Source organism: Pleurodeles waltl, chromosome 6 (assembly GCF_031143425.1).
Source record: "Pleurodeles waltl isolate 20211129_DDA chromosome 6, aPleWal1.hap1.20221129, whole genome shotgun sequence".
Classification (NCBI taxonomy): Eukaryota; Metazoa; Chordata; class Amphibia; order Caudata; family Salamandridae; genus Pleurodeles; species Pleurodeles waltl.
Window position 1 is genome coordinate 150700280 of NC_090445.1, and position 23874 is coordinate 150724153.

The 23874-nt window shown below is 45.7% G+C and overlaps 1 protein-coding gene across 2 annotated transcripts in view; it reads right to left on the reverse strand.

Moving 5' to 3' along the window:
• ACLY (ATP citrate lyase) overlaps nucleotides 1–23874 on the reverse strand; it is a 281182-nt gene that overhangs the window by 70719 nt on the left and 186589 nt on the right. For both annotated transcript variants that reach the window (XM_069237662.1, XM_069237663.1), the window contains 2 exons: nucleotides 17349–17430; nucleotides 5196–5306 (listed from right to left, as the gene is read on the reverse strand). In XM_069237662.1, coding sequence (XP_069093763.1) covers nucleotides 5196–5306; nucleotides 17349–17430 — 193 coding nt within the window. The remainder of the gene's footprint in view (nucleotides 1–5195; nucleotides 5307–17348; nucleotides 17431–23874) is intronic.

Genomic DNA, 23874 nt, shown 5'->3' on the forward strand with positions numbered 1-23874 from the left:
GCCCCCCCTGAGCCCCCACAGCGACACCTGCAGAGGGAATCCCGAGGCTCCCCCTGACCGCGACTGCCTGCTTCCCAGATCCTGATGCCTGGTAAAGACTCTGCACCCGCAGCCCCCAGGACCTGAAAGATCGGAACTCCAGTGCAGGAGTGACCCCCAGGAGGCCCTCTCCCTTGCCCAGGTGGTGGCTACCCCGAGGAGCCCCCCCCCCCCCTTGCCTGCATCGCTGAAGAGACCCCTTGATCTCCCATTGATTTCCATTGGAAACCCGACGTGTGTTTGCACACTGCACCCGGCCGCCCCCGTGCTGCTGAGGGTGTACTCTTTGTGTGGACTTGTGTCCCCCCCCCGGTGCCCTACAAAACCCCCCTGGTCTGCCCTCCGAAGACGCGGGTACTTACCTGCTGGCAGACTAGAACCGGGGCACCCCCTTCACCATTGAAGCCTATGCGTTTTGGGCACCACTTTGACCTCTGCACCTGACCGGCCCTGAGCTGCTGGTGTGGTAACTTTGGGGTTGCTCTGAACCCCCAACGGAGGGCTACCTTGGACCCAAACTTGAACCCCGTAGGTGGTTTACTTACCTGTGAACTTAACAATTACTTACCTCTCCCAGGAACTGTTGATTTTTGCACTGTCTAGTTTTAAAATAGCTATATGTGATTTATGTGAAAAGTATATATGCTATTTTGCTAATTCAAAGTTCCTAACGTACCTACCTGCAATACCTTTCATTTAAAGTATTACATGTAAAATTTGAACCTGTGGTTCTTAAAATAAACTAAGAAAATATATTTTTCTATACAAAAACCTATTGGCCTGGAATGGTCTCGGAGTGTGTGTTCCTCATTTATTGACTGTGTGTGTACAACAAATGCTTAACACTACTCCTTTGATAAGCCTACTGCTTGACCACACTACCACAAAATAGAGCATTAGAATGATCTCTTTTTGCCACTATCTTACCTCTAAGGGGAACCCTTGGACTCTGTGCATACTATTCCTTACTTTGAAATAGTGCATACAGAGCCAACTTCCTACACCATGGAGTCCTCCAGACCTAGGGAATGCCATCCCTGAGGCCCATTTGACACCAAAAGAGTCAGGAAATTTGCCATGCAGTAGGCATGTTGCCCTTTCAGGCTAGTCACACCCAAAAGGTGGGCTGCCTGATGTGCTCCACGAAAAAAAGGGTTCCACCATCTTGTTTTTGGTGGACATAGGCACTCTGTATGCCCACTTCCCACAGGAAGTGGTCATATAGGAGGTGGTCACCCCAGGGGTAAGTAACCAATTGGCTACTACCCTACATTCCCTTAAACACCCATAAATTCAGTATTTAGGTCGCTCCCTGACACCAGGACCTCAGAGTCACCCGACTACAAAAAAAGAAGGACAATGAAGAGCCGAAGATGCATGAACTGTGGACTCACAGAGTCTGTCCTGACAATTGCAAAAACCCAACTCGTCTTGCAGGTTTGCATCCGCCCAGAGCCTTGGAGGACTGCTAGCACTTTGTCCACCAGGTAGCATCTCCCTTGGAGTGGAGGAGCCACTTCTCTTCACCAGCAGGCACCAACTGCGACTGCTCGGTTCCCCATTTTGCTGACCATCAGGTCCATCGAGGGAGCAATTCACCAGGAAGACGATCCAGAGTGTCCAGGAGTGCAGCCCTGTTGACCCATCTGGTCTTCGAGACTCTGAGCCTGCCCGGAGCCTCCTTGCACCAATACCCAGGGAACCACTGCCAGCTGCAAGCTCCAAGGCTTGTTTGTGTTCAGCCGTAACATCACCCCTGCCAAAACTTACTTTCATGACGAGGGACTTCAAGAGAGGCCAGCTCCACACCAGAAGTCATCTTGCTGTGTTTCTTTCCCCTCTTCTGCAGGTGCACCAAGAACCGTGAGAGCCCTTAACTCAGACTCGCTGGACAAAACATCTTTGCACCTGAGCTCCCAAGCTCAGGCTCAAGTAAATCAACTGTCTCTGTGGTCCTGAGACATTCACAAGTCAAGCCCCACCTTTGGGTTCTGCCAGACTTGTCCCCCAGTTCCCACTTTCAGCCTCTTTCCTACAGGTACTTTTCTGAACTAAGTTTACTATGTAGCATCCGAAGCTACCACCAATGGGTGCACCTCTGCAACCGGACACACAAGGGCAGGTAAACCAGAACTGTTGGTGGTTTCTAGAACCTTGGCCCCTACTTACCTTAAGTCCAAAAGAACAGTCCTGTAAGTCATTTGCAAGTGACTCTATGCAGTGTATGTTTCTCCCATAGGAAAACATACCCAAGTTCCAGGCTCATTCTTCTAATCTGAAAGCTGTATTTTCTGTGTTTCTAAATATTGCTAACTCAAAAAGTATAAAAATCTGTGTTATTTTTCAAAATTGGTGTTGGATTTCCTTATTGAGCGTGTGTCCCATTTATTGACTTTGTGAGTGCAACAAATGCCCAACACTCCCCTCTGATAAGTCTAAAGCTGTCCGACCACACTACCACAAATAAAGCACCTTGGCATCGTTAAAGCAAGCGCTGTCCACTTGCTAGGGATACCTAAGCTCTTTGCATGGTGCACTCATTTTGGTACACAACACAGAACACACCAGCGCCAGTATTGTCCCTACTCCTAGCTGCCCAAATCCTTCTGATTCAACTCATGGCTTGGCCATGAATGACTGCTTTAAAAGCTTTCCAGAGAGTCATTTTTTTAATCACAGGGACTCCAAGACGGTCCCATCTAACAACCACCAGGCGTTCAACTGCCATATCAGAGGTCTGCCATAATGGCGGCACTGAATGCTTAAATGTATAGGGCAATGTTTTGAAAATCCCAGGGGATGAATGACGACTGTGGATACTTCATGACATTCCACAGCCGGTATAAGTAAGTACACAAAAACAGTTGTGATGCACTCATTGGTAATGACTTATAAGACAATCACATATAACCATCTTATTATAATTTGATAGGTACTAGTATCATTAAACTTAGTCATCGCAAGAACACTAAGAATCTAAGAATCACTAAGTCTGTTGATTATGGGATGTTCCATCACACAGTATTATAGTTTATACTTGAGCTGAGTAGTTCTTTTCTGACAAGGCGATTCGTTTTCACTTGCAGTTTTGGATTTCTCTTACCTTTAATATTTCTGGGCATCGCTTTTTTTCCATCGGAAAGAATGCTATTTTTACACAGTTCGTTACTGGATTGACGGTTTACTTTCATCATTACTGTTTGGCAATTAATTACACTTCTGGTGTGATTTGGTTTAAATATGGTGATAGATTGTCAGATTTTGGGTTATGAAATTTGAATAGTTGGGGTCAGGCTATCAGTGGTTTTTCACACTGTTGTGCACGGTATTCGTCTCGGTTGGTGCTTTTATGATGTAAAGGTGAGCACACACGTTGTAGAGAAGGTATATTGTTAAGGATATCTAGAGTATTTGTTTTTTGCTGATGGCATATTCTTCCTTCTTTTCTTCCCTTCTTTGCACTTGGTAATATAAAGATAAAAAAAGAATGTTTTTTTCATATACCACAGCACTTTCTTTCTATGAGCACATTTCAGGTGAGAGGGTAGTATTTTCTATGAAAGTAACAAGTCCACGTATTTGTTTTAGATGCTCTATTTGATTAAATTTCAGCCCTGAAGAAGTCATTTGGGTGAATGCCCTAAGACGAAACATGTGTTGGCTGTTATGGTTGCATATGTCGTCAATTTTACATCCATTGACTGAAATTCATGGAGTACTGAAATACACATTGATTTGTTTTTCCACATACTACGGAGTACGGTTTATTGCCCAAGACAACTAGTCTATACGAGATCGTGATGCATTTGCAGGGGGATAGTAGGTATATTGTGTCACACATCTGGCGAAAGCACCAAATGTCGACTAGCCCCATAGTGGATATTCACAGTTTGAAATGGGGCATATGACAGGATGATAAAGGGCCTCTAGTACCTAGTGTGGCGTCTACCACGGAGTTAAAGTCCACCCCCTGTGACTGTCGTTCCCATAGTTACTCCAGCTAAGAGTTGGGTCTGCGCAGACAATTTACTTTTGATCAGAGTGGACGGTATATGCACACTCACAATAAACCATGGGTGACCATCCAACTGACCGGCTATCAGCCTAGATCGTCTGTATAAAGCTGCTGCTATGTCAGAGCGAATGTCCTAGAGAGCAGGATTGCCACTACCCTGAGATCCGTTTGTGAAGCCAGAGTGGCATGCCCGTGTGTACCCGTATCTGTCTGAAAATCTGCAGTGCATGCCAACAAGCGCATCTCCTCTAGAAGGAGAACTCCGGGGGCGTGATGTTTGGCATACAACATAACAGCCCCCCATTTGATTTTATTATTTAGCCAAGTTCACATTCCAGCAAAAAGAACAGATGATGGATGGAATACTGAACAATGCAAACATTCACCCCCAGTCACAAGATCTGGGTTTAATCAATCATTGTTTTTGCCCACCATGCTACCCCAGTTTGGAGCCAGCCCTATGCAAAATCAGTCTTGACTCTGCTCCCTATGAGAACCGTCCAGCCTGAACTCCTAGACCAGGTCCTCCCTGGACAGGAAACAAGCATCCCGGGGCCGTTTTGGGGTATCACCTCTCATCAGCCAGAATAGCTTGAATCCAGAGGCACAGTGAGCACAGAACCCAATTCTGGGCATACCCTTCCCACTTAGGGCGACAAAAGCAAAAATAACAGATGAAGGTCGGAATGCTTCCAACATGGTCTATAGATCATGTAATGTACAGATTCTTTGCTTGTTGTGGCTGTTAATTTGGTGAGCCAGTCTGTATGTGTGTCAGTTTGTTTGGAAAATCCAAATTGATGTTTTAGGAGCATGTATATTTCTTTGAGACTCAAGGCATGCCTCTCCTGCACTGGATGAGCAAGGTAGTGGGGCATCAGTAGTAGCAATAGCTGTGGGTATTTTAAACAGTTAGACAACTGAATTCCCTGGCAGGGTTGGGAAAGGTTGTGCTGCTTGTGTTGAAATTCAAATCAAGTCAGTTCTCATATTTCTGTGATATCAATTTAAATGTGTTCCAGGATCCTGCATAAAGAAGGAGAACGTTTATAAATATCAAAATTCGTGATGCATGCATGCCATTCTGCTCCATCATAAACTGAAGTTGACATCACCAGCCTGTACAAAGACCTAATCTTACCTCAGAGGCAAACATGGTGGCACAAGTTCCAATGCACCAGCATACCACAGGTTTGGTAATCCGTCCTTCCTGAATACCTTGACATATTTTGTACTCTTCGGTTCCTCCAACCTGATCAGGAAAAAGCAAACCCAATTAAAAACCAAGTAACAAGGACTACAGCTGAGCCAGATCCTGTAATGCACATAAACATAATAGATATTTATAGATCTCATCTAGTGTAGACCTAAAATTAGACCAACACATCCTACATACACATTTTCTGTCTATACTACCCTATGTAATTTGCAATCATTTTTCAGGCTCAAGCATGTGAAGGAAACCAGGGTGTTTAATGGAGTCAAACAAAAAGGAACTGCAAATCCGATCCACCAGCATGCCTCTTTGACCTGCCTTTCAACATCAACATTTGGGGATGCCTTGATTCGTCATGTTCTGCAGTCCAGGGCAAGGAACATTTTTTAACCAGAGCTTAAACGAAAGAGGCTCTGCCTTCAACTATTCACAAATTAGGTGTATTGAATACATATTTTGCAGTGCTCAAAAAATGTCCTTCTCTTTTGAAAGCTGTCCTTAATTCTTGTTCTGTGTCTGCAAGTGATGGTTGGACATTAGCATGGAATTTGTATTATAAATCTAAATGCCACAAACAGATGCTTACTGGGCAAGTCACATTTTCCATTTGATGGCATGTGTGGCTGTAGATACATATGCTCTGCATGGACAATAATGCAGTACCTCCCAAAAGTGGTGGCTAACTTGTGGGCGTTGCAGTGGTCTGGAAAAGTGTATGTAGCACTGCCTGTCCTACATTAGCTTGCTGGCATGCTAGAACATCCACACAATAATGTTTAGCGAAGTTGTGTGGTGTAGGCCTTACATATTTCAGCTATGGGAATGTTTCCTAAAAAGGCCATGGTTGCACCTTTTTCAACAAGTGGAGTTTTCTCTAGGAGAAACAAGTAATGGTTGTTTTCCTTTAGTATAACAGGTCTGGATACATTTAACAATCCACCTGGCGATGCCAAATTTAAATATGGGGTTGCCTTTATGTGGTGGTGAGAAAGCAAGTTGATGAAGCAGTTTTGTCTTTCTAAAGGTTCTAGCTCTATCAATGTAGAACATGAGCGCCTGCTTAACGTCTAAAGTGTGGACAGATCTTTCGGCAATGGAATTGACTTGCAGAAAGAAGACCGGCAATTCAATAGATTGGTTTAGGTGGAATTGAGATACCACCTTTGGTAAGAATTTTGGGTTGGTGCAAAAAATTACTTTATCCTTGTGTCTTTGGAAAAAGGGTTTTTGCAGGGCTAAAGCACTGAGCTTGCTTACACGCCTAACTGAAGTGACAGCAACTAGAAATGTCACTTTCCAAGACAAAAATTGTAAAGGGCATGAATGTAAAGGCTTAAATGGTGGGCCCAGGAGTCTTGTGAGTACAATATTTAGGTTCCAAGAAGGTATGGGAGGTATCCTTGGTGGAATCACTCTCTTAAGTCCTTCCATAAAGGCTTTAATGACTGGGATCTTGAAGAGAGAATAATGGTGTCCATTCTGAAGCTAGGCAGCTATGGCTGCCAAATGTAATCTTATGGAAGTGTATGCTAAGTTTGCTTTTTGAAAATGAAAGATAGGAAAGAATGCCTTGCACTGAAGCCGTGAAAGGGTCCCATTGTTTATATACAGAGTAGCAAACACAATGTTTCCACTTTGATGCATAACATGCCCTAGTAGTGGAGCTACAGGTTTCCTTAAGAATGTCCATGCACTCTTGAGGCAGGTACGGTATCTAAGGAAAATGTCACTTACCCAGTGTACATCTGTTCGTGGCATTAGTCGATGCAGATTCACATGTTGTGCATAGTCCGCCGTCTGGTGTTGGGTCGGAGTGTTACAAGTTGTTTTTCTTCAAAGAAGTCTTTTCGAGTCCCGAGACCGAGGGACTCCTCCTCCTTCGTTCCATTGCGCATGGGCGTCGACTCCATGTTAGATTGTTTTCCCCGCAGAGGGTGAGGTAGGAGTTGTGTATGTTAGTAATAGTGCCCAGGCAATGGAATGAATAAGTATGTACCAACTAAGGTTTAAGTAATATATTTACAAATGTACAAATGTTGAAGATAACTTCCAAACGGCTACAGGCTCCCGGGGAGGCGGGTGGGCACATGTGAATCTGCAGCGACTAATGCCACGAACAGATGTACACTGGGTAAGTGACATTTTCCGTTCGGTGGCATGTGTAGCTGCAGATACACATGTTGTGCATAGACTAATAAGCAGTTATCTCCCCAAAAGCGGTGGCTCAGCCTGTAGGAGTGGAAGTAGTCTGAAATAAAGTTCTTAGTACGGCTTGACCTACTGTGGCTTGTTGTGCGGATAGCACGTCTACACAGTAGTGCTTAGTAAATGTGTGAGGCGTAGACCATGTGGCTGCCTTACATATCTCGTTCATTGGAATGTTTCCTAGGAAGGCCATGGTAGCGCCTTTCTTTCTGGTTGAATGTGCCCTTGGTGTAATGGGCAGTTCTCTCTTTGCTTTAAGGTAGCAGGTTTGGATGCACTTAACTATCCATCTGGCTATACCCTGTTTTGATATTGGGTTTCCTGTATGAGGTTTTTGAAATGCAATAAACAGTTGTTTTGTTTTCCTAATTTCTTTTGTTCTGTCAATGTAGTACATTAGTGCTCTTCTGATGTCTAATGTATGTAGTGCCCTTTCAGCTACTGAGTCTGGCTGTGGGAAGAACACTGGTAGTTCTACCGTTTGATTTAAGTGGAACGGCGAAATAACTTTTGGTAAAAATTTTGGATTGGTTCTTAGGACTACTTTATTTTTGTGTATTTGAATAAAAGGTTCTTGTATAGTAAACGCCTGAATTTCACTTACTCTTCTTAGAGATGTGATGGCAATGAGAAATGCAACCTTCCACGTTAAGAATTGCATTTCGCATGAGTGCATGGGTTCAAAAGGTGGGCCCATGAGTCTTGTTAAGACGATGTTGAGGTTCCATGAAGGAACAGGTGGTGTTCTTGGTGGTATAATTCTTTTTAGGCCTTCCATAAACGCTTTAATGACAGGTATCCTAAATAGTGAAGTTGAATGGGTAATCTGCAGGTATGCAGATATTGCTGCGAGGTGTATCTTTATGGAAGAGAAGGCTAGATTTGATTTCTGTAAATGTAGTAAGTATCCCACTACATCCTTTGGAGATGCATGTAATGGTTGAACTTGATTATTATGGCAGTAGCAAACAAATCTTTTCCATTTGCTTGCATAGCAGTGTCTAGTGGATGGTCTTCTAGCTTGTTTTATGACTTCCATACATTCTTGGGTGAGGTTTAAATGTCCGAATTCTAGGATCTCAGGAGCCAGATTGCTAGATTCAGCGATGCTGGGTTTGGATGCCTGATCTGTTGTTTGTGTTGTGTTAACAGATCTGGTCTGTTGGGCAACCTGACATGGGGTACTACTGACAGGTCTAGTAGTGTAGTGTACCAAGGTTGTCTTGCCCATGTTGGTGCTATTAGTATGAGTTTGAGTTTGTTTTGACTCAATTTGTTTACTAGATATGGAAGGGGAGGGAGAGGGGGGAAAAGCGTACGCAAATATCCCTGACCAGTTCATCCATAGAGCATTGCCTTGAGAATGCCTGTGTGGGTACCTGGATGCGAAGTTTTGGCATTTTGCGTTCTCCTTTGTTGCAAATAGGTCTATTTGAGGTGTCCCCCAAATTTTGAAGTAAGTGTTTAGAATTTGGGGGTGAATCTCCCATTCGTGGACCTGTTGGTGATCTCGAGAGAGATTGTCTGCTAGTTGATTTAGGATCCCTGGAATAAATTGTGCTATTAGGCGAATGTGGTTGTGAATTGCCCATTGCCATATCTTTTGTGCCAGGAGGCACAGCTGTGTCAAGTGTGTTCCCCCCTGTTTGTTTAGATAATACATTGTTGTCATGTTGTCTGTTTTGACAAGAATGTATTTGTGGGTTATGATGGGTTGAAATGCTTTCAACGCTAGGAATACTGCTAACAATTCGAGGTGATTTAAATGCAGTTTTGTTTGATGTACGTCCCATTGTCCTTGGATGCTGTGTTGATTGAGGTGTGCTCCCCACCCTGTCATGGAAGCATCTGTTGTTATCACGTATTGTGGCACTGGGTCTTGGAAAGGCCGCCCTTTGTTTAAATTTATACTGTTCCACCATAGAAGCGAGATGTATGTTTGGCGGTCTATCAACACCAGATCTAGAAGGTGACCCTGTGCATGTGACCACTGTGATGCTAGGCACTGTTGTAAGGGCCTCATGTGCAGTCTTGCGTTTGGGACAATGGCTATGCATGAGGACATCATGCCTAGGAGTTTTAATACCGTCTTTGCCTGTATCCTTTGTGTTGGATACATGGCTTGTATAACCTTGTGAAAATTTTGAACCCTTTGTGGACTTGGAGTGGCTATTCCCTTTGTTGTGTTGATTGTCGCTCCTAAGTATTGCTGTGTTTTGCACGGCAGAATGTGAGATTTTGTGTAGTTGATGGAGAAACCGAGTTTGTAGAGGGTTTGTATGACATAATCTGTGTTGTGAACACTTTGTTAGAGAGTTGGTCTTGATTAGCCAATCGTCTAGGTACGGGAATACGTGTATTTGCTGCCTTCTGATGTGTGCAGCTACTACTGCTAGGCATTTTGTGAATACTCTTGGTGCGGTTGTTATACCGAACGGCAACACTTTGAATTGGTAATGTATTCCCTTGAATACGAACCTTAGGTATTCCCTGTGCGAGGGATGTATCGGCATGTGGAAATACGCGTCCTTTAGATCTAAGGTTGTCATGTAGTCTTGTTGCTTTAGCAGTGGTAACACGTCTTGTAGCGTGACCATGTGAAAGTGTTCTGATTTGATGTAGGTGTTTAGTGTTCTGAGATCTAGGATTGGTCTCAGTGTTTTGTCCTTTTTTGGTATTAGAAAGTACAGTGAGTAAACTCCTGTGTTTACTTGTGTACATGGTACCAATTCTATTGCGTCCTTTTGTAGTAATGCTTGAACTTCTAGTTCTAGAAGGTCTAAATGTTGTTTTGACATATTCTGTGTTTTTGGTGGGACATTTGGAGGGAGTTGGAGAAATTCTATGCAATAACCATGTCGGATAATTGCTAAGACCCAAGTGTATGTTGTTATCTCCTCCCAGGATTTGTAAAACTGACTTAGTCTTCCCCCCACTGGTGTTGTGTGAAGGGGTTGAGTGACTTGTGAGTCACTGTTTGGTTGTAGGGGTTTTTGGACTTTGAAATTTTCCCCGGTTTCTAGGGAATTGTCCTCCTCTGTACTGGCCCCGAAAGCCTCCCCTTTGGTACTGTCCCTGGTAGGTAGATGGTGTTGATTGTGAGGTGCTGGCTTGTGTGGCTTGACCCCGAAACCCCCCTCTGAAAGTTGTTTTGCAGAAGGTGCCGAAAGTGCCTCTGCCCTGCGGGGAATAGAGTGCGCCCATGGCCTTGGCTGTGTCAGTGTCCTTTTTCAATTTCTCAATTGCAGTGTCCACTTCGGGTCCAAACAATTGCTGTTCATTGAACGGCATATTGAGCACCGCTTGCTGTATTTCCGGTTTAAAGCCAGATGTGCGCAACCATGCGTGCCTTCTTATGGTTACTGCGGTATTTATTGTTCTTGCCGCTGTGTCCATAGAGGAGCGTATTTGGTTATTGGAGATGTTTTGTCCCTCCTCAACCACTTGTTTTGCCCGTTTTTGAAATTCTTTGGGCAGATGCTCGATGAGCTGCTGCATCTCGTCCCAATGGGCTCTATCATATCGCGCTAGGAGCGCATGAGAGTTTGCGATGCGCCACTGGTTTGCAGCTTGCACTGCGACCCTTTTCCCAGCTGCGTCAAACTTGCGGCTCTCTTTATCCGGAGGTGGTGCCTCGCCTGATGTGTGCGAGTTGGCTCTCTTGCAAGCTGCCCCTACCACGACTGAATCTGGTGGCAGTTGTGAGGTGATAAAAGCAGGGTCCGTGGGCGGTGCTTTATATTTTTTCTCCACCCTTGGAGTTATCGCTCTACTCTTGACCGGTTCTTTGAAGATCTGCTTTGCGTGCCTTAGCATTCCTGGAAGCATAGGCAGGCTTTGGTAGGTGCTATGGGTGGAGGAGAGGGTGTTGAAAAGGAAGTCATCCTCGACAGGTTCTGCGTGTAACGACACGTTATGGAACTCTGCTGCCCTAGCTACCACCTGTGCATACGCTGTGCTGTCCTCAGGTGGCGAGGGCTTGGTAGGGTACGACTCAGGACTATTGTCTGATACTGGGGCGTCGTATAGGTCCCAAGCGTCTTGGTCATCTTGGTTCATGGTGGTATGAGCCGGTGAATGTGACGGAGTCTGTGCCGGTGATATGTGAGTTACAGGTGGAGAGGGTGGCGGAGTTACCTTCTTCACCATTTTTTGTGGTGTTTGTTCTTGAGTTTGGAACTCGAGTCTCCTTTTTCTCCTGATTGGGGGAAGAGTGCTGATTTTCCCTGTCCCACTTTGTATGAAGATCCGCTTTTGTGTGTGGTCTACATCAGTGGTCTGTAACTCTTCTTCAAATCTGTGTTTGCGCATTTGAGAGGACAGTGATTGTTCCTCTGTATATGAGCTGGCAGTTGGTTCGGTTGCTGGTCGTTTTGGCACCGAAACTGTGTCTCTGCTTGTTTTCATCTCCGAGGCGAATTTTGTCTTTTTCGTCGATCTTTTTCGGCAGCACTTTCTCGGTCCCGAGATTGCTGCGTGACTGTGTCTCGACCCGAGTCGGACGATCTCGGCACCAGTTCGGCCTTTTTCGGTGCCGATGGACGGTCAACTACTTTATGGGTTGAGCCATGGCCTGTTGGCAGTGGCGTCCCCTGGGCCTTGTCTGTTTTCTTGTGTGGTGCTTGCTTCGACGTCTTACTCACTGTTTCTTCGACGTCGAATTCCTCCGAGTCCGATTCATGGATGGAGAAGGCTTCCTCTTCTTCTCCTTGTCCCTCGAACTCTCGGTGTCCTGTCGGCGTGGACGCCATCTGCAATCTTCTGGCTCGCCGGTCACGGAGCGTTTTTCGGGACCGAAACGCACGACAGGCCTCACACGTTTCTTCCTTGTGCTCGGGCGACAGGCACAAGTTACAGACCAAATGTTGGTCTGTATATGGATATTTATTGTGGCATTTAGGACAGAATCGGAACGGGGTCCGTTCCATCAGTGTCGATGTTACACGCGGTCGGGCCGACCAGGCCCCGACGGGGGATCGAAATTACCCCAAAGGGCTACCGGAGCTCTTCACGATTCGGTGTCGATTCTATTCTTACCCGAGCGAAACAATACCGATGTAGTTTTCCGAAGTTAAGACTATCTTTCCGTCCCGAAACCCGGAGCGAAAAGGAACACGTCCGAACCCGATGGCGGAAAAAAAACAATCTAACATGGAGTCGACGCCCATGCGCAATGGAACGAAGGAGGAGGAGTCCCTCGGTCTCGGGACTCGAAAAGACTTCTTCGAAGAAAAACAACTTGTAACACTCCGACCCAACACCAGACGGCGGACTATGCACAACATGTGTATCTGCAGCTACACATGCCACCGAACATTATATTACTTAAGAAGCTATATCACAAGATTTAATTCCATGGGATTTGGGTGTCTGATTTGTCCGTGGTTATGAGTGAGAAGGTCAGGGCTGAGGGGAAGCTTCTCATGATGAACTGCCAATAGTTCTAGAAGAGTGGTGAACCACGGTTGTGGGGCCCACATGAAGGCCACTAGGATCAATGTTAGGGATGTTTGGCTGAGCCTCCGAATTACAAACGGAAGAAGAGGGTCAGGCAGAATCACAAACGGAAGAAGAGGGTCAGGCAGAAAAGCGTACACAAATATCCCTGACCAGTTCATCCACAGAGCATTGCCATTGGATTGAGGGTGCGTGAACCTGGAGGTGAAGTGCAGACATTTCGCGGTTTCTTTGTTAGTCTATGTCTGGGATGCCCCACTTTTAGAAGTTGGGAAGCAGGACTTGTGGGTGGATTTCCAACTTGTGTACTTGTTGTTGCCATATCCTGCTGAGAGGTCAGCAAAGTTGTTGTGTTGCCCTGGGAGGTGTTCCGCTAGAAGGTGGATGTTGTGATGAATGGCCCAATGCCAGATTGTCTGAGATAAGCAAGACAAATGTAGAGAGTTCCCCCGCCCCCCCAATTTCAGCAACATAATACATAGTTGGCATGTTGTCTGTGCGGATCAGGACAACTTTGATGATCAGGTGAGGTGCGAACGCCTTCAGCGCTAGTAAACAGCAAAGAGTTCTAGATAATTAATCTGCAATGTTTGGGATCCCAGAGCCCACAGGCTGAGTTCATGAAGTGAGCACCCCACCCTGTCTGTGAGGTGCTTGTGGTGAAAATGATCTGATGTACAGGGTCGTGGAAAGGCTGCCCCTTTAACAGTTTGTTTTTGTTCAACTACTGCAGAGAGCGATGGGTGAGGCTGTGCAACAGCAGATCTTCCAAACCAGCCTGTGATTGAGACCATTAATGTGCTAGGCACTCTTGCAATGGATGCATATGCAGCATGAAGTTGGGACTACGGCAATGCGAGAGGCCATCATGCCTAGAAATCACATGACATGTGTGACTGACACTTGATGACTGGGGTGAAAACAAGAAAGTTGTGTTTGAAAATGTTACATCTTTGCTGTATTAAAGTAAGCTAAAGCCAGCTGTGTGTTCAGAACGGCCACTAGATAAGGTTGGATATGAAGAGGCTGTCGATGAGAATTTTAGAAGTTGATAGTGAAGCCTGGTTGATGAAGCAAGTCTATGGAGACTTGAATGTGATGTAGGCAAAGTTAGACAGAGCTGGCTTTGATAAGCCAGTTGTCTAGTAATGGGAAAACGTGTGGTGCAGTTGTTACTCTGAAAGGGAGTACTTTGAACTGGTAGTGTTTGCCTGCAATTACAAATCTGAGGTATTTGAAATGTGCTGGGTGTATAGGCATGTGAAAGTAGGTGTCCTTCAGGTCTAATGCTGAGAGGAAATCGCCTTGCTGAAGGAGTGGGATGACGTCTTGGAGTGTTACCATGTGAAAATGCTCTGACAGGATGTAATAATTTAAAGGCCTGGGATCTAGAATAGCCCTTAATGACCCGTCCTTTCTTAGTAATCAGAAAGTACAGAGAGTATACTCCTGTCCCTGGATGGTGTGGAGGTACAGATTCTATGGCTCCTTTGTTTAAGAGAGCCTGAACTTCCTGTTTGAGCAAGGCAATGTGTTCTGGAGAAAGTTTGAGTGTGAGGGGGAATGTTTGGAGGTGTGGAAATAAACTCAAGCAGTAACCATGTTGGATAACATCCAACGCCCACTGATCTGATTTTATGTTTTGGCAGGCTGAGATGAATTAAGGAGTCACTGTTATTGTGGCAGTGAAGAAGCCACGTGTGGAGAGTGTTTTGCCTCTTCCTCTATTGCGTTTTCCCTGTAGGAACCTTCAAAGAAGCCTCTATTAATGGATGTGTGCACCTGGTCTTTATGGTAAGAGGACGAGGGGTCTGTGGACTTGGAGTTCTGTTTATATTACGTCTTGCGAAAAAAAACACGTGTAGCAGGGGATTGCAAGGCACCCATAGGTTTAGCCACCTCATTGTCTTTTTTCATCTTTTACAGCGCCTGATTGACCTTTCGGTCGAAAAGATGCTCTTTATCAAATCATACATTATGAATAGTTTGTTGTACCTCAGGCTAAAATCCAGAAATGCATAGCCCCGCATGCCGGCGTAAATAGACACTGGTATTTATTCCCTTGGTGGCCATGTCAGCGGAGTCTAGGGCACAGTGGATGGAATTATTTGAAATAATCAAGCCCTTACTGACGAATTCTTGGCACATCTTCCTGTGCTCCTCTGAGAGGTACGGGAGGAGCTCCTCCATCTCGTCCCAGTGGGCAGGGTCATATCTTGCTAGCAGGCCTTGTGTGTTAGTTATACGCCAATGGTTGGCTGCTTGGGCTGCAACCCACTTTCCAGAAGCATCTATGCGCTTACTCTCTTTGTCAGGAGGCGGAGCATCACTAGCAGTTTGGGAGTTAACTCTTTTGCTGGCATTAGAAACCACCAGGAAATCAGTGGCAATCTGTCCTCTTGAGGGTGAAGCTTTACATTTTTTCTCTACATGCGGTGTGATGATGCGTACCCTGGCAGGTAGGTAGCCGCCCTCCCAATGAGTTGCTGAAACGAGGTAGTGTCGTCTGGGGGAGGGGGTCTGGGCAGGTAGACATCTGGATAGGTGTCCCTGTAGGGATCTACATCATACTGAATCCAAGGGTCTGTATCCTGTGGGAAAGGGAGAGTGTTTTCCCCTTTCCTTGATTACCTTGAAAAGAGTGGGGGGAACCCTGAGGGGTGCTGTCAAGGGGGTCAACCTATGAATATGAAGGTGAGGGTGGTGGTATAGATGGTGGTGGAGAGGAGGGCGAGGAGTTGCATAGCAGCAGAGTCTTTGTCAATCTTTTTTTGTGGCAGGAGGAGCAGGAACAACAATAGCCTCTGCAAACACAATCTGTCTTTTGGAAGGCTTTGAAATAACAGCTTTGACCCAGACACAGCCAATCTGCGGCTGAATATGAAGCTGTGTCTGCTTGGTGCTTCATTTTTGTGGAGGGTGGGCTCTATATAGTACTCAGCTTCGAAGATGGGGACACTTTGTTTCTTCAGTGCCAAATTACCTTTCTGTTTCGATGTCGAAATAGTCTGTACCGAGGCTGGTGATGGTCTATTCGGTGGCAGGGAGGTCGGTGCCCAGTGGGATCCTGAAGCTGTCGGTGACTAAGCAGAAGATGGTTGGATTGGTACAGAACTTGAATATTTAGGCTTTATTTCTGGTGCCAAGCTAGATGGCAGGGTGTATGAATGTTTTTTTTGGTACAGACCGGGGCCTAACAGCACTGGTGGTCCAGTAGCCTTTGCTTCAGTAGAAGGTGCTGGTTTTGTGGGCAGGACAGGGGAGCCAGTACTCACTGTGCATTGCGCCAGAGGAAAATATTGCATTTCAAGAGCCGTGCACACATACGACTGAGTCGTCAATGAAAAAAGCCTCTTCCTCAGTTGCTAAGCGTCTTGTAACTCTTGTTCTGGTTCCCACTCAACATCTTGTTGTTGGATGATGTCTGGCATCTCTTCGATCCCATGCCACTGCATCTTACAACGTCAGACCCTTCGATCTTGTAGTGTTTTCTGCGATCGAAAATACTTGCACACTTTGCAGTCCTACTCTTTATAGTCCGGGAACAAACAGGTTGCAGACCTGGTGTCTGTCTGCGGGAACTTTGCTTGGCACTTAAGGCAGAAACAGAAGGAAGTCTGTTCCATCAGGAGTTCATTCCCTATAAGGATGAATGAAGAAAATGGCAGTCTGAAGGGCCTGTTGGAATGCTCCGATCTGACAGGTGATTGCTTCTCATCCCAAAATGGAAGGAATGGAATACACTTTCCAAAAGACAATATCCAAGGTTGGGGAGGTATCCCGAATGGAAGAATCTGAAAAGACAGCCTTGACCCGGACCTCGTGAAACGTGACTGGATCGGATGTTGGAAGAAAACAATCTAGCAATGGAGTTGATGCCCATGCACATTACCAGCAAGAGGAGGAGTCACTACACCTTGTGGCTCAAAAGACTTTTAGTAGAAAGACAACTTCTAAACTTCTGGGCCCAATATTAGTTGGCAAAAGTATGCAGAGCATGTGTATCTATAGCCACACATGCCATCAATCAGCTATACTTTTACGCTTTGCCTAACTTTACAGTTTCGCAATGAAAACACATTCAGTTTAAGTAACCTTACAAAATAAATACATATATGAGATTTAGGTTTAAAATAAAAGGCCACATTTGAAAAATGTGTCAATGGGAGCGGCATATTATTAACCTAAGAACAGGATTGTATGTAAGGACAAAAGAGTGCATGGTAAGAGGATAATACCCCCTGAACCTCCCTAGCAGAAAGACCTTTTGGTATTTCATGACATCACTGAATGGACTCTCTGATACCATGCATGCATTTGTGGTTATTTTTCAGTTTCCAATATTAAGTTTGCCTTAATCTACATACAACATTGCACAGTTATGACGGTCTCCATTAAAAACTGTTGGGTACTCACCTCTCCAAGCACAACAATCATTTTAACCCCTGGAGTGTCCTGATAGCGCAGAACGTGGTCCATGAACGTTGACCCAGGATACCTACAATAGGGGAACCAAAATTATCATACTAAAGCCAGTCAAAGTAAACTGACACTGAAAAATAAAAACTGCTTACAATCTCTGTACAGATCAATGCAGCCTATCAATATCTGTTTGTTCCCACAGATCACCCACCCAGTGGTTCAAAAGGCTGTTATAGTAGGAATATCTGTCCTTTTATCTGCAAAAGACCTGCCTGCCTGTGTTTCCTGCTACAGGCATTCCGTAAACAGATGTGTTCTTCTTGGATCATTCATATGAAGCACAACTAGTGGATTTTCTTTGCAAGCAACCAATGGTTTTTCATACCTAGTTTGAGGCTGTAGGTGTGCAGCATGTGTCCAGAATGAAAATGTCACTTACCCAGTGTACATCTGTTCGTGGCATCAGTCGCAGTAGATTCGCATGTTCTGCAATAGCTCGCCATCTGGTGTTGGGCCGGAGTGTTACAAGTTGTTTTTCTTCGAAGAAGTCTTTCGAGTCACGGGACCGAGTGACTCCTCCTTTTGTCTCCATTGCGCATGGGCGTCGACTCCATCTTCGATTGTTTTTCCCCGCAGAGGGTGAGGTAGGAGTTGAATTGTAGTAATAGTGCCCATGCAATGGAGTGACTAAGTATGCACCTATTTAAGGTTGAGATGATACATATATAAATAATTGAAGGTAACTTCCAAACTGCTACAGGCTCCCGGGGAGGCGGGTGGGCACATGCGAATCTACTGCGACTGATGCCACGAACAGATGTACACTGGGTAAGTGACATTTTCAGTTCGATGGCATCTGTCGCTGTAGATGCGCATGTTCTGCATAGACTAGTAAGCAGTTATTTCCCCAAAAGCGGTGGATCAGCCTGTAGGAGTGGAAGTAGTCTGAAATAATGTCCTTAATACGGCTTGACCTACTGTGGCTTGTTGTGCGGATAACACGTCTACACAGTAGTGCTTGGTGAATGTGTGAGGCGTAGACCATGTGGCTGCCTTACATATTTCTTGCATTGGGATGTTTCCTAGAAAGGCCATGGTAGCACCTTTCTTTCTGGTTGAGTGTGCCCTTGGTGTAATGGGCAGCTGTCGTTTAGCTTTAAGGTAGCAGATTTGGATGCATTTAACTATCCATCTGGCTATACCTTGTTTTGAAATTGGGTTTTCTGCATGAGGTTTTTGAAATGCAATAAAGAGTTGTTTAGTCTTTCTGATGTTTTTTGTTCTGTCAATGTAATACATCAATGCTCTTTTGACATCTAATGTATGTAGTGCCCTTTCAGCTACGGTATCTGGCTGTGGAAAGAACACTGGAAGTTCCACTGTTTGATTTAGATGGAACGGTGAAATAACCTTTGGCAAAAATTTAGGATTGGTCCTTAGGACGACTTTATTTTTGTGTAGTTGTATAAAAGGTTCCTGTATTGTAAACGCCTGAATCTCGCTTACTCTTCTTAGGGAAGTAATGGCGATGAGAAATGCCACCTTCCAGGTTAGGAACTGTATGTCGCAGGAGTGCATGGGTTCAAAAGGTGGACCCATAAGTCTAGTTAGGACAACATTTAGGTTCCATGAAGGAACAGGTAGTGTTCTTGGTGGTATAATTCTCCTAAGGCCCTCCATGAATGCTTTAATGACTGGTATCTTATATAGGGAAGTTGAATAGGTAGTCTGCAGGTATGCAGATATTGCTGCAAGGTGAATTTTAATGGAAGAGAAAGCTAGGTTAGATTTTTGTAAGTGAAGCAAGTAACCCACTACATGTTCTGGAGTTGTGTGTAATGGTTGTATTTGATTAATATGGCAGTAGCAAACAAACCTCTTCCATTTACTTGCATAGCAGTGCCTGGTGGATGGCCTTCTGGCTTGTTTTATGACTTCCATACATTCTTGGGTAAGTTGTAAGTGCCCGAATTCTAGGATTTCATGAGCCAGATTGCTAGATTCAGCGATGCTGGATCTGGGTGTCTGATCTTTTGGTTGTGCTGTGTCAACAGATCTGGCCTGTTGGGCAATTTGATGCAGGGTACCACTGATAGGTCTAGCAGCGTTGTGTACCAGGGTTGCCTTGCCCAAGTTGGTGCTATCAATATGAGTTTGAGTTTGCTTTGACTGAGTTTGTTTACCAGGTAAGGAAGGAGAGGGAGAGGAGGAAAAGCGTAAGCAAATATCCCTGACCAGTTCATCCATAGGGCATTGCCTTGGGATTGTTCGTGTGGGTATCTGGATGCGAAGTTTTGGCATTTTGCGTTCTCCCTTGTCGCAAACAAGTCTATCTGAGGTGTTCCCCAGAGTTTGAAATAAGTGTTCAGAATTTGGGGGTGAATTTCCCATTCGTGGACCTGTTGGTGATCTCGAGAGAGATTGTCTGCGAGTTGATTTTGGATCCCTGGTATAAACTGTGCAATTAGGCGAATTTGGTTGTGAATTGCCCAATGCGAAATTTTTTGTGCTAGCAGGCTTAACTGCGTGGAGTGCGTCCCCCCCTGCTTGTTTAGATAATACATTGTTGTCATGTTGTCTGTTTTGACGAGAATGTATTTGTGAACTATTATTGGTTGGAAAGCTTTTAGTGCTTGAAAAACTGCTAGAAGTTCTAGGTGATTGATATGCAGTTTTGTTTGATGTACGTTCCATTGTCCTTGTATGCTGTGTTGATCGAGGTGTGCTCCCCACCCTGTCATGGAAGCATCTGTTGTTATTACGTATTGTGGCACTGGGTCTTGGAAAGGCCGCCCCTTGTTTAAATTTATGTTGTTCCACCACAGAAGCGAGAGGTAAGTTTGGCGGTCTATTAACACCAGATCTAGAAGGTGACCCTGTGCTTGAGACCACTGTGATGCTAGGCATTGTTGTAAGGGCCTCATGTGCAGTCTTGCGTTTGGGACAATGGCTATGCATGATGACATCATGCCTAGGAGTTGTAATACCATCTTTGCCTGTATCTTTTGTGTTGGATACATGCGTTGTATGATGGTGTTGAAATTTAGAATTCTTTGTGGACTTGGAGTGGCTACTCCCTTTGATGTGTCTATTATGGCTCCTAGGTATTGTTGTACCTTGCGCGGCAGAATGTTGGATTTTGTAAAGTTGACGGTGAACCCGAGTTTGAAGAGGGTTTGTATGATCTGATTTGTGTGATTTGAGCACTGTATGAACGAATGGGCCTTGATTAGCCAGTCGTCCAAATATGGGAACACATGTATTTGCTGCCTTCTTATGTGTGCAGCGACTACCGCTAGACATTTGGTAAAGACTCTTGGTGCGGTTGTTAATCCGAAAGGCAGTACCTTGAATTGGTAATGTATTCCTTTGAATACAAACCTTAGGTATTTCCTGTGCGATGGGTGTATTGGTATATGGAAATAAGCATCCTTGAGGTCTAAAGTTGCCATGTAGTCGTGTAGTTTTAGCAATGGCAATACTTCTTGTAGTGTGACCATGTGGAAGTGGTCTGATTTGATGAAAGTGTTCACTACTCTGAGGTCTAGGATTGGTCTCAGTGTTTTGTCCTTCTTTGGTATCAGAAAGTACAGTGAGTAAACTCCTGTGTTTATTTGTGTGTTTGGCACTAATTCGATTGCATTCTTTTGCAATAGTGCCTGCACTTCTATCTCCAGGAGATTGGAATGGTGTGTTGTTAAATTTTGTGCTTTTGGTGGTATGTTTGGAGGGAATTGTAGAAATTCTATGCAATAACCATGTTGGATAATTGCTAGAACCCAAGTGTCTGTAGTGATTTCCTCCCATGCTTTGTAATAATGACCTATTCTTCCCCCCACTGGTGTTGTGTGGAGGGGGTGAGTGACCTGTGAGTCACTGTTTAGTAGTAGGGGCTTTGGGGCTTTGAAATCTTCCTCTATTTCTAGGGAATTGCCCTCCTCTATATTGTCCCCGAAAACCTCCTCTATACTGTCCCTGGTAACTGGACGGTGTGGCTTGTGAGGTGCTGGCTTGTGTGCTTTGACCTCGAAACCCCCCTCGAAAGGGCGTTTTACGGAATGTGCTGTAATTCCCTCTGCTCTGCGGGGAGTAGAGTGCGCCCATGGCTTTGGCAGTGTCCGTATCTTTTTTGAGTTTCTCAATCGCTGTGTCCACTTCTGGACCGAACAGTTCTTTTTCATTAAAAGGCATATTGAGAACTGCTTGTTGAATCTCTGGTTTAAATCCAGACGTTCGGAGCCATGCATGCCTTCTGATAGTTACAGATGTATTAATTGTCCGTGCAGCTGTATCTGCAGCGTCCATGGAGGAGCGTATCTGGTTGTTGGAGATGGTCTGTCCCTCCTCAACCACTTGTTTTGCCCTATTTTGTAAGTCCTTGGGCAGATGTTCAATGAGATGTTGCATCTCGTCCCAGTGGGCTCTGTCATAGCGCGCAAGTAGTGCCTGGGAGTTCGCGATGCGCCACTGGTTTGCAGCTTGTGCTGCGACTCTTTTACCAGCTGCATCGAACTTGCGGCTTTCTTTATCTGGGGGTGGTGCATCTCCAGATGTGTGAGAGTTGGCCCTTTTCCTAGCTGCTCCTACAACGACAGAGTCTGGTGGCAGCTGTGTAGTGATGAAAGCCGGGTCTGTAGGAGGCGCCTTATACTTTTTTTCCACCCTTGGTGTGATTGCCCTACTTTTGACCGGCTCCTTAAAGATGTCTTTTGCGTGCCGGAGCATACCAGGGAGCATAGGCAGGCTTTGGTATGAGCTGTGGGTGGAGGAAAGTGTGTTGAATAAGAAATCATCCTCGACCTGTTCTGAGTGGAGGCTTACGTTGTGAAATTGTGCTGCTCTAGCCACCACTTGAGAATACGCGGTGCTGTCTTCTGGTGGAGATGGCTTTGTAGGGTATGCCTCCGGACTGTTATCTGACACTGGGGCGTCGTATAGGTCCCATGCGTCCTGATCTTGGTCACCCTGGCTCATGGTGGTGTGAGCTGGGGAGTGTGATGGAGTTTGTGCTGGTGAGACGTTAATCACGGGCGGAGGAGAGGGTGGTGGGGTAACTCTTTTCACCACTTTTGGTTGTGGTGTCTGTTCCGTCTGGAACTCCAACCTTCTCTTTCTCCTAATGGGGGGAAGGGTGCTTATTTTTCCTGTCCCCTGCTGTATGAAGATACGCTTTTGCGTATGGTCCACATCAGTTGCTTGTAGCTCTTCCTCAAACCTATGCTTCTGCATTTGGGAGGTTAGCGAATGCTCTTCTGTATAAGAGCCTGAAGCTGGGTCGCTTGCAGTTTGTTTCGGCATCGAAACCCTGTCTGCGTGTTTTTTCGGCTCCGAGGTGACTCTTTTCTTTTTCGGGGCCGAAACCTCTCGGCGTCGATCTGTTTCGGTGCCGCTGTCTCGGCGTCGAGCCGTGTCCACACCGGCATCTCGGTGTCGAGGCTTGTCTCCAGCACTTTCTCGGTCCCGAGAAGGCTGCGTGCCGGTGTCTCGACCGGAGTCGGACGATCTCGGCACTGTTTGGGCCTTTTTCCGTGCCGACGGTCGGTCACCGAATTTATGGGTCGAGCCATGGCCTGGTGGCAGTGGCGTCCCCTGGGCCTTGTAAATGTTCTTCTGAGTGGATTTCGACGTCTTACTCACGGTTTGTGTATCGTCGAATCCTTCGGAGTCTGAGTCTTGGATCGAGAAGGTACCTTCCTCTTCCTGTTCCTCGAACTCTCGTTGAGCTGTCGGTGCGGACGCCATCTGAAGTCTTCTGGCTCGACGGTCTCGGAGTGTTTTTCGGGACCGGAACGCACGACAGGCCTCGCAGGTGTCTTCGCTGTGCTCAGGTGACAGGCACAGGTTGCAGACCAAGTGTTGGTCTGTGTAGGGGTATTTATTGTGGCATTTGGGGCAGAAACGGAACGGGGTCCGTTCCATCGGCGTTCTTCAGCACGCGGTCGGGCCGACCAGGCCCCGACGGAGGATCGAAAAACTACCCCGAAGGGCACCGGAGCTCTTCGATCTTCGATGCGGTGTGGAATCTAAGTACGCCGATCCCGAACGCAACAATACCGACGAAAATCTTCCGAAATTAGCTAATTTTCCGTTCCGAAACTCGGAGCGACAGGAACACGTCCGAACCCGATGGCGGAAAAAAAACAATCGAAGATGGAGTCGACGCCCATGCGCAATGGAGACAAAAGGAGGAGTCACTCGGTCCCTTGACTCGAAAGACTTCTTCGAAGAAAAACAACTTGTAACACTCCGGCCCAACACCAGATGGCGAGCTATTGCAGAACATGCGTATCTACAGCGACAGATGCCATCGAACCAGACGTTACAGGCACACTGAAAATTAGGGCGGACAGAGAGGTAGGGAAGTCCACATAAAACATTTTAAACCAGTTCACCTGAAGTCGTTCAGTAAGCAGCAAAGTGAAGGGCAGATAAAGCCTCGCAGTCACTGTGAGTTTTTTTTTTTAAAGATTCCCAAAGAACCTTCATACTTTGCTCCATGAAAATCTGCTCCTTTCTCACC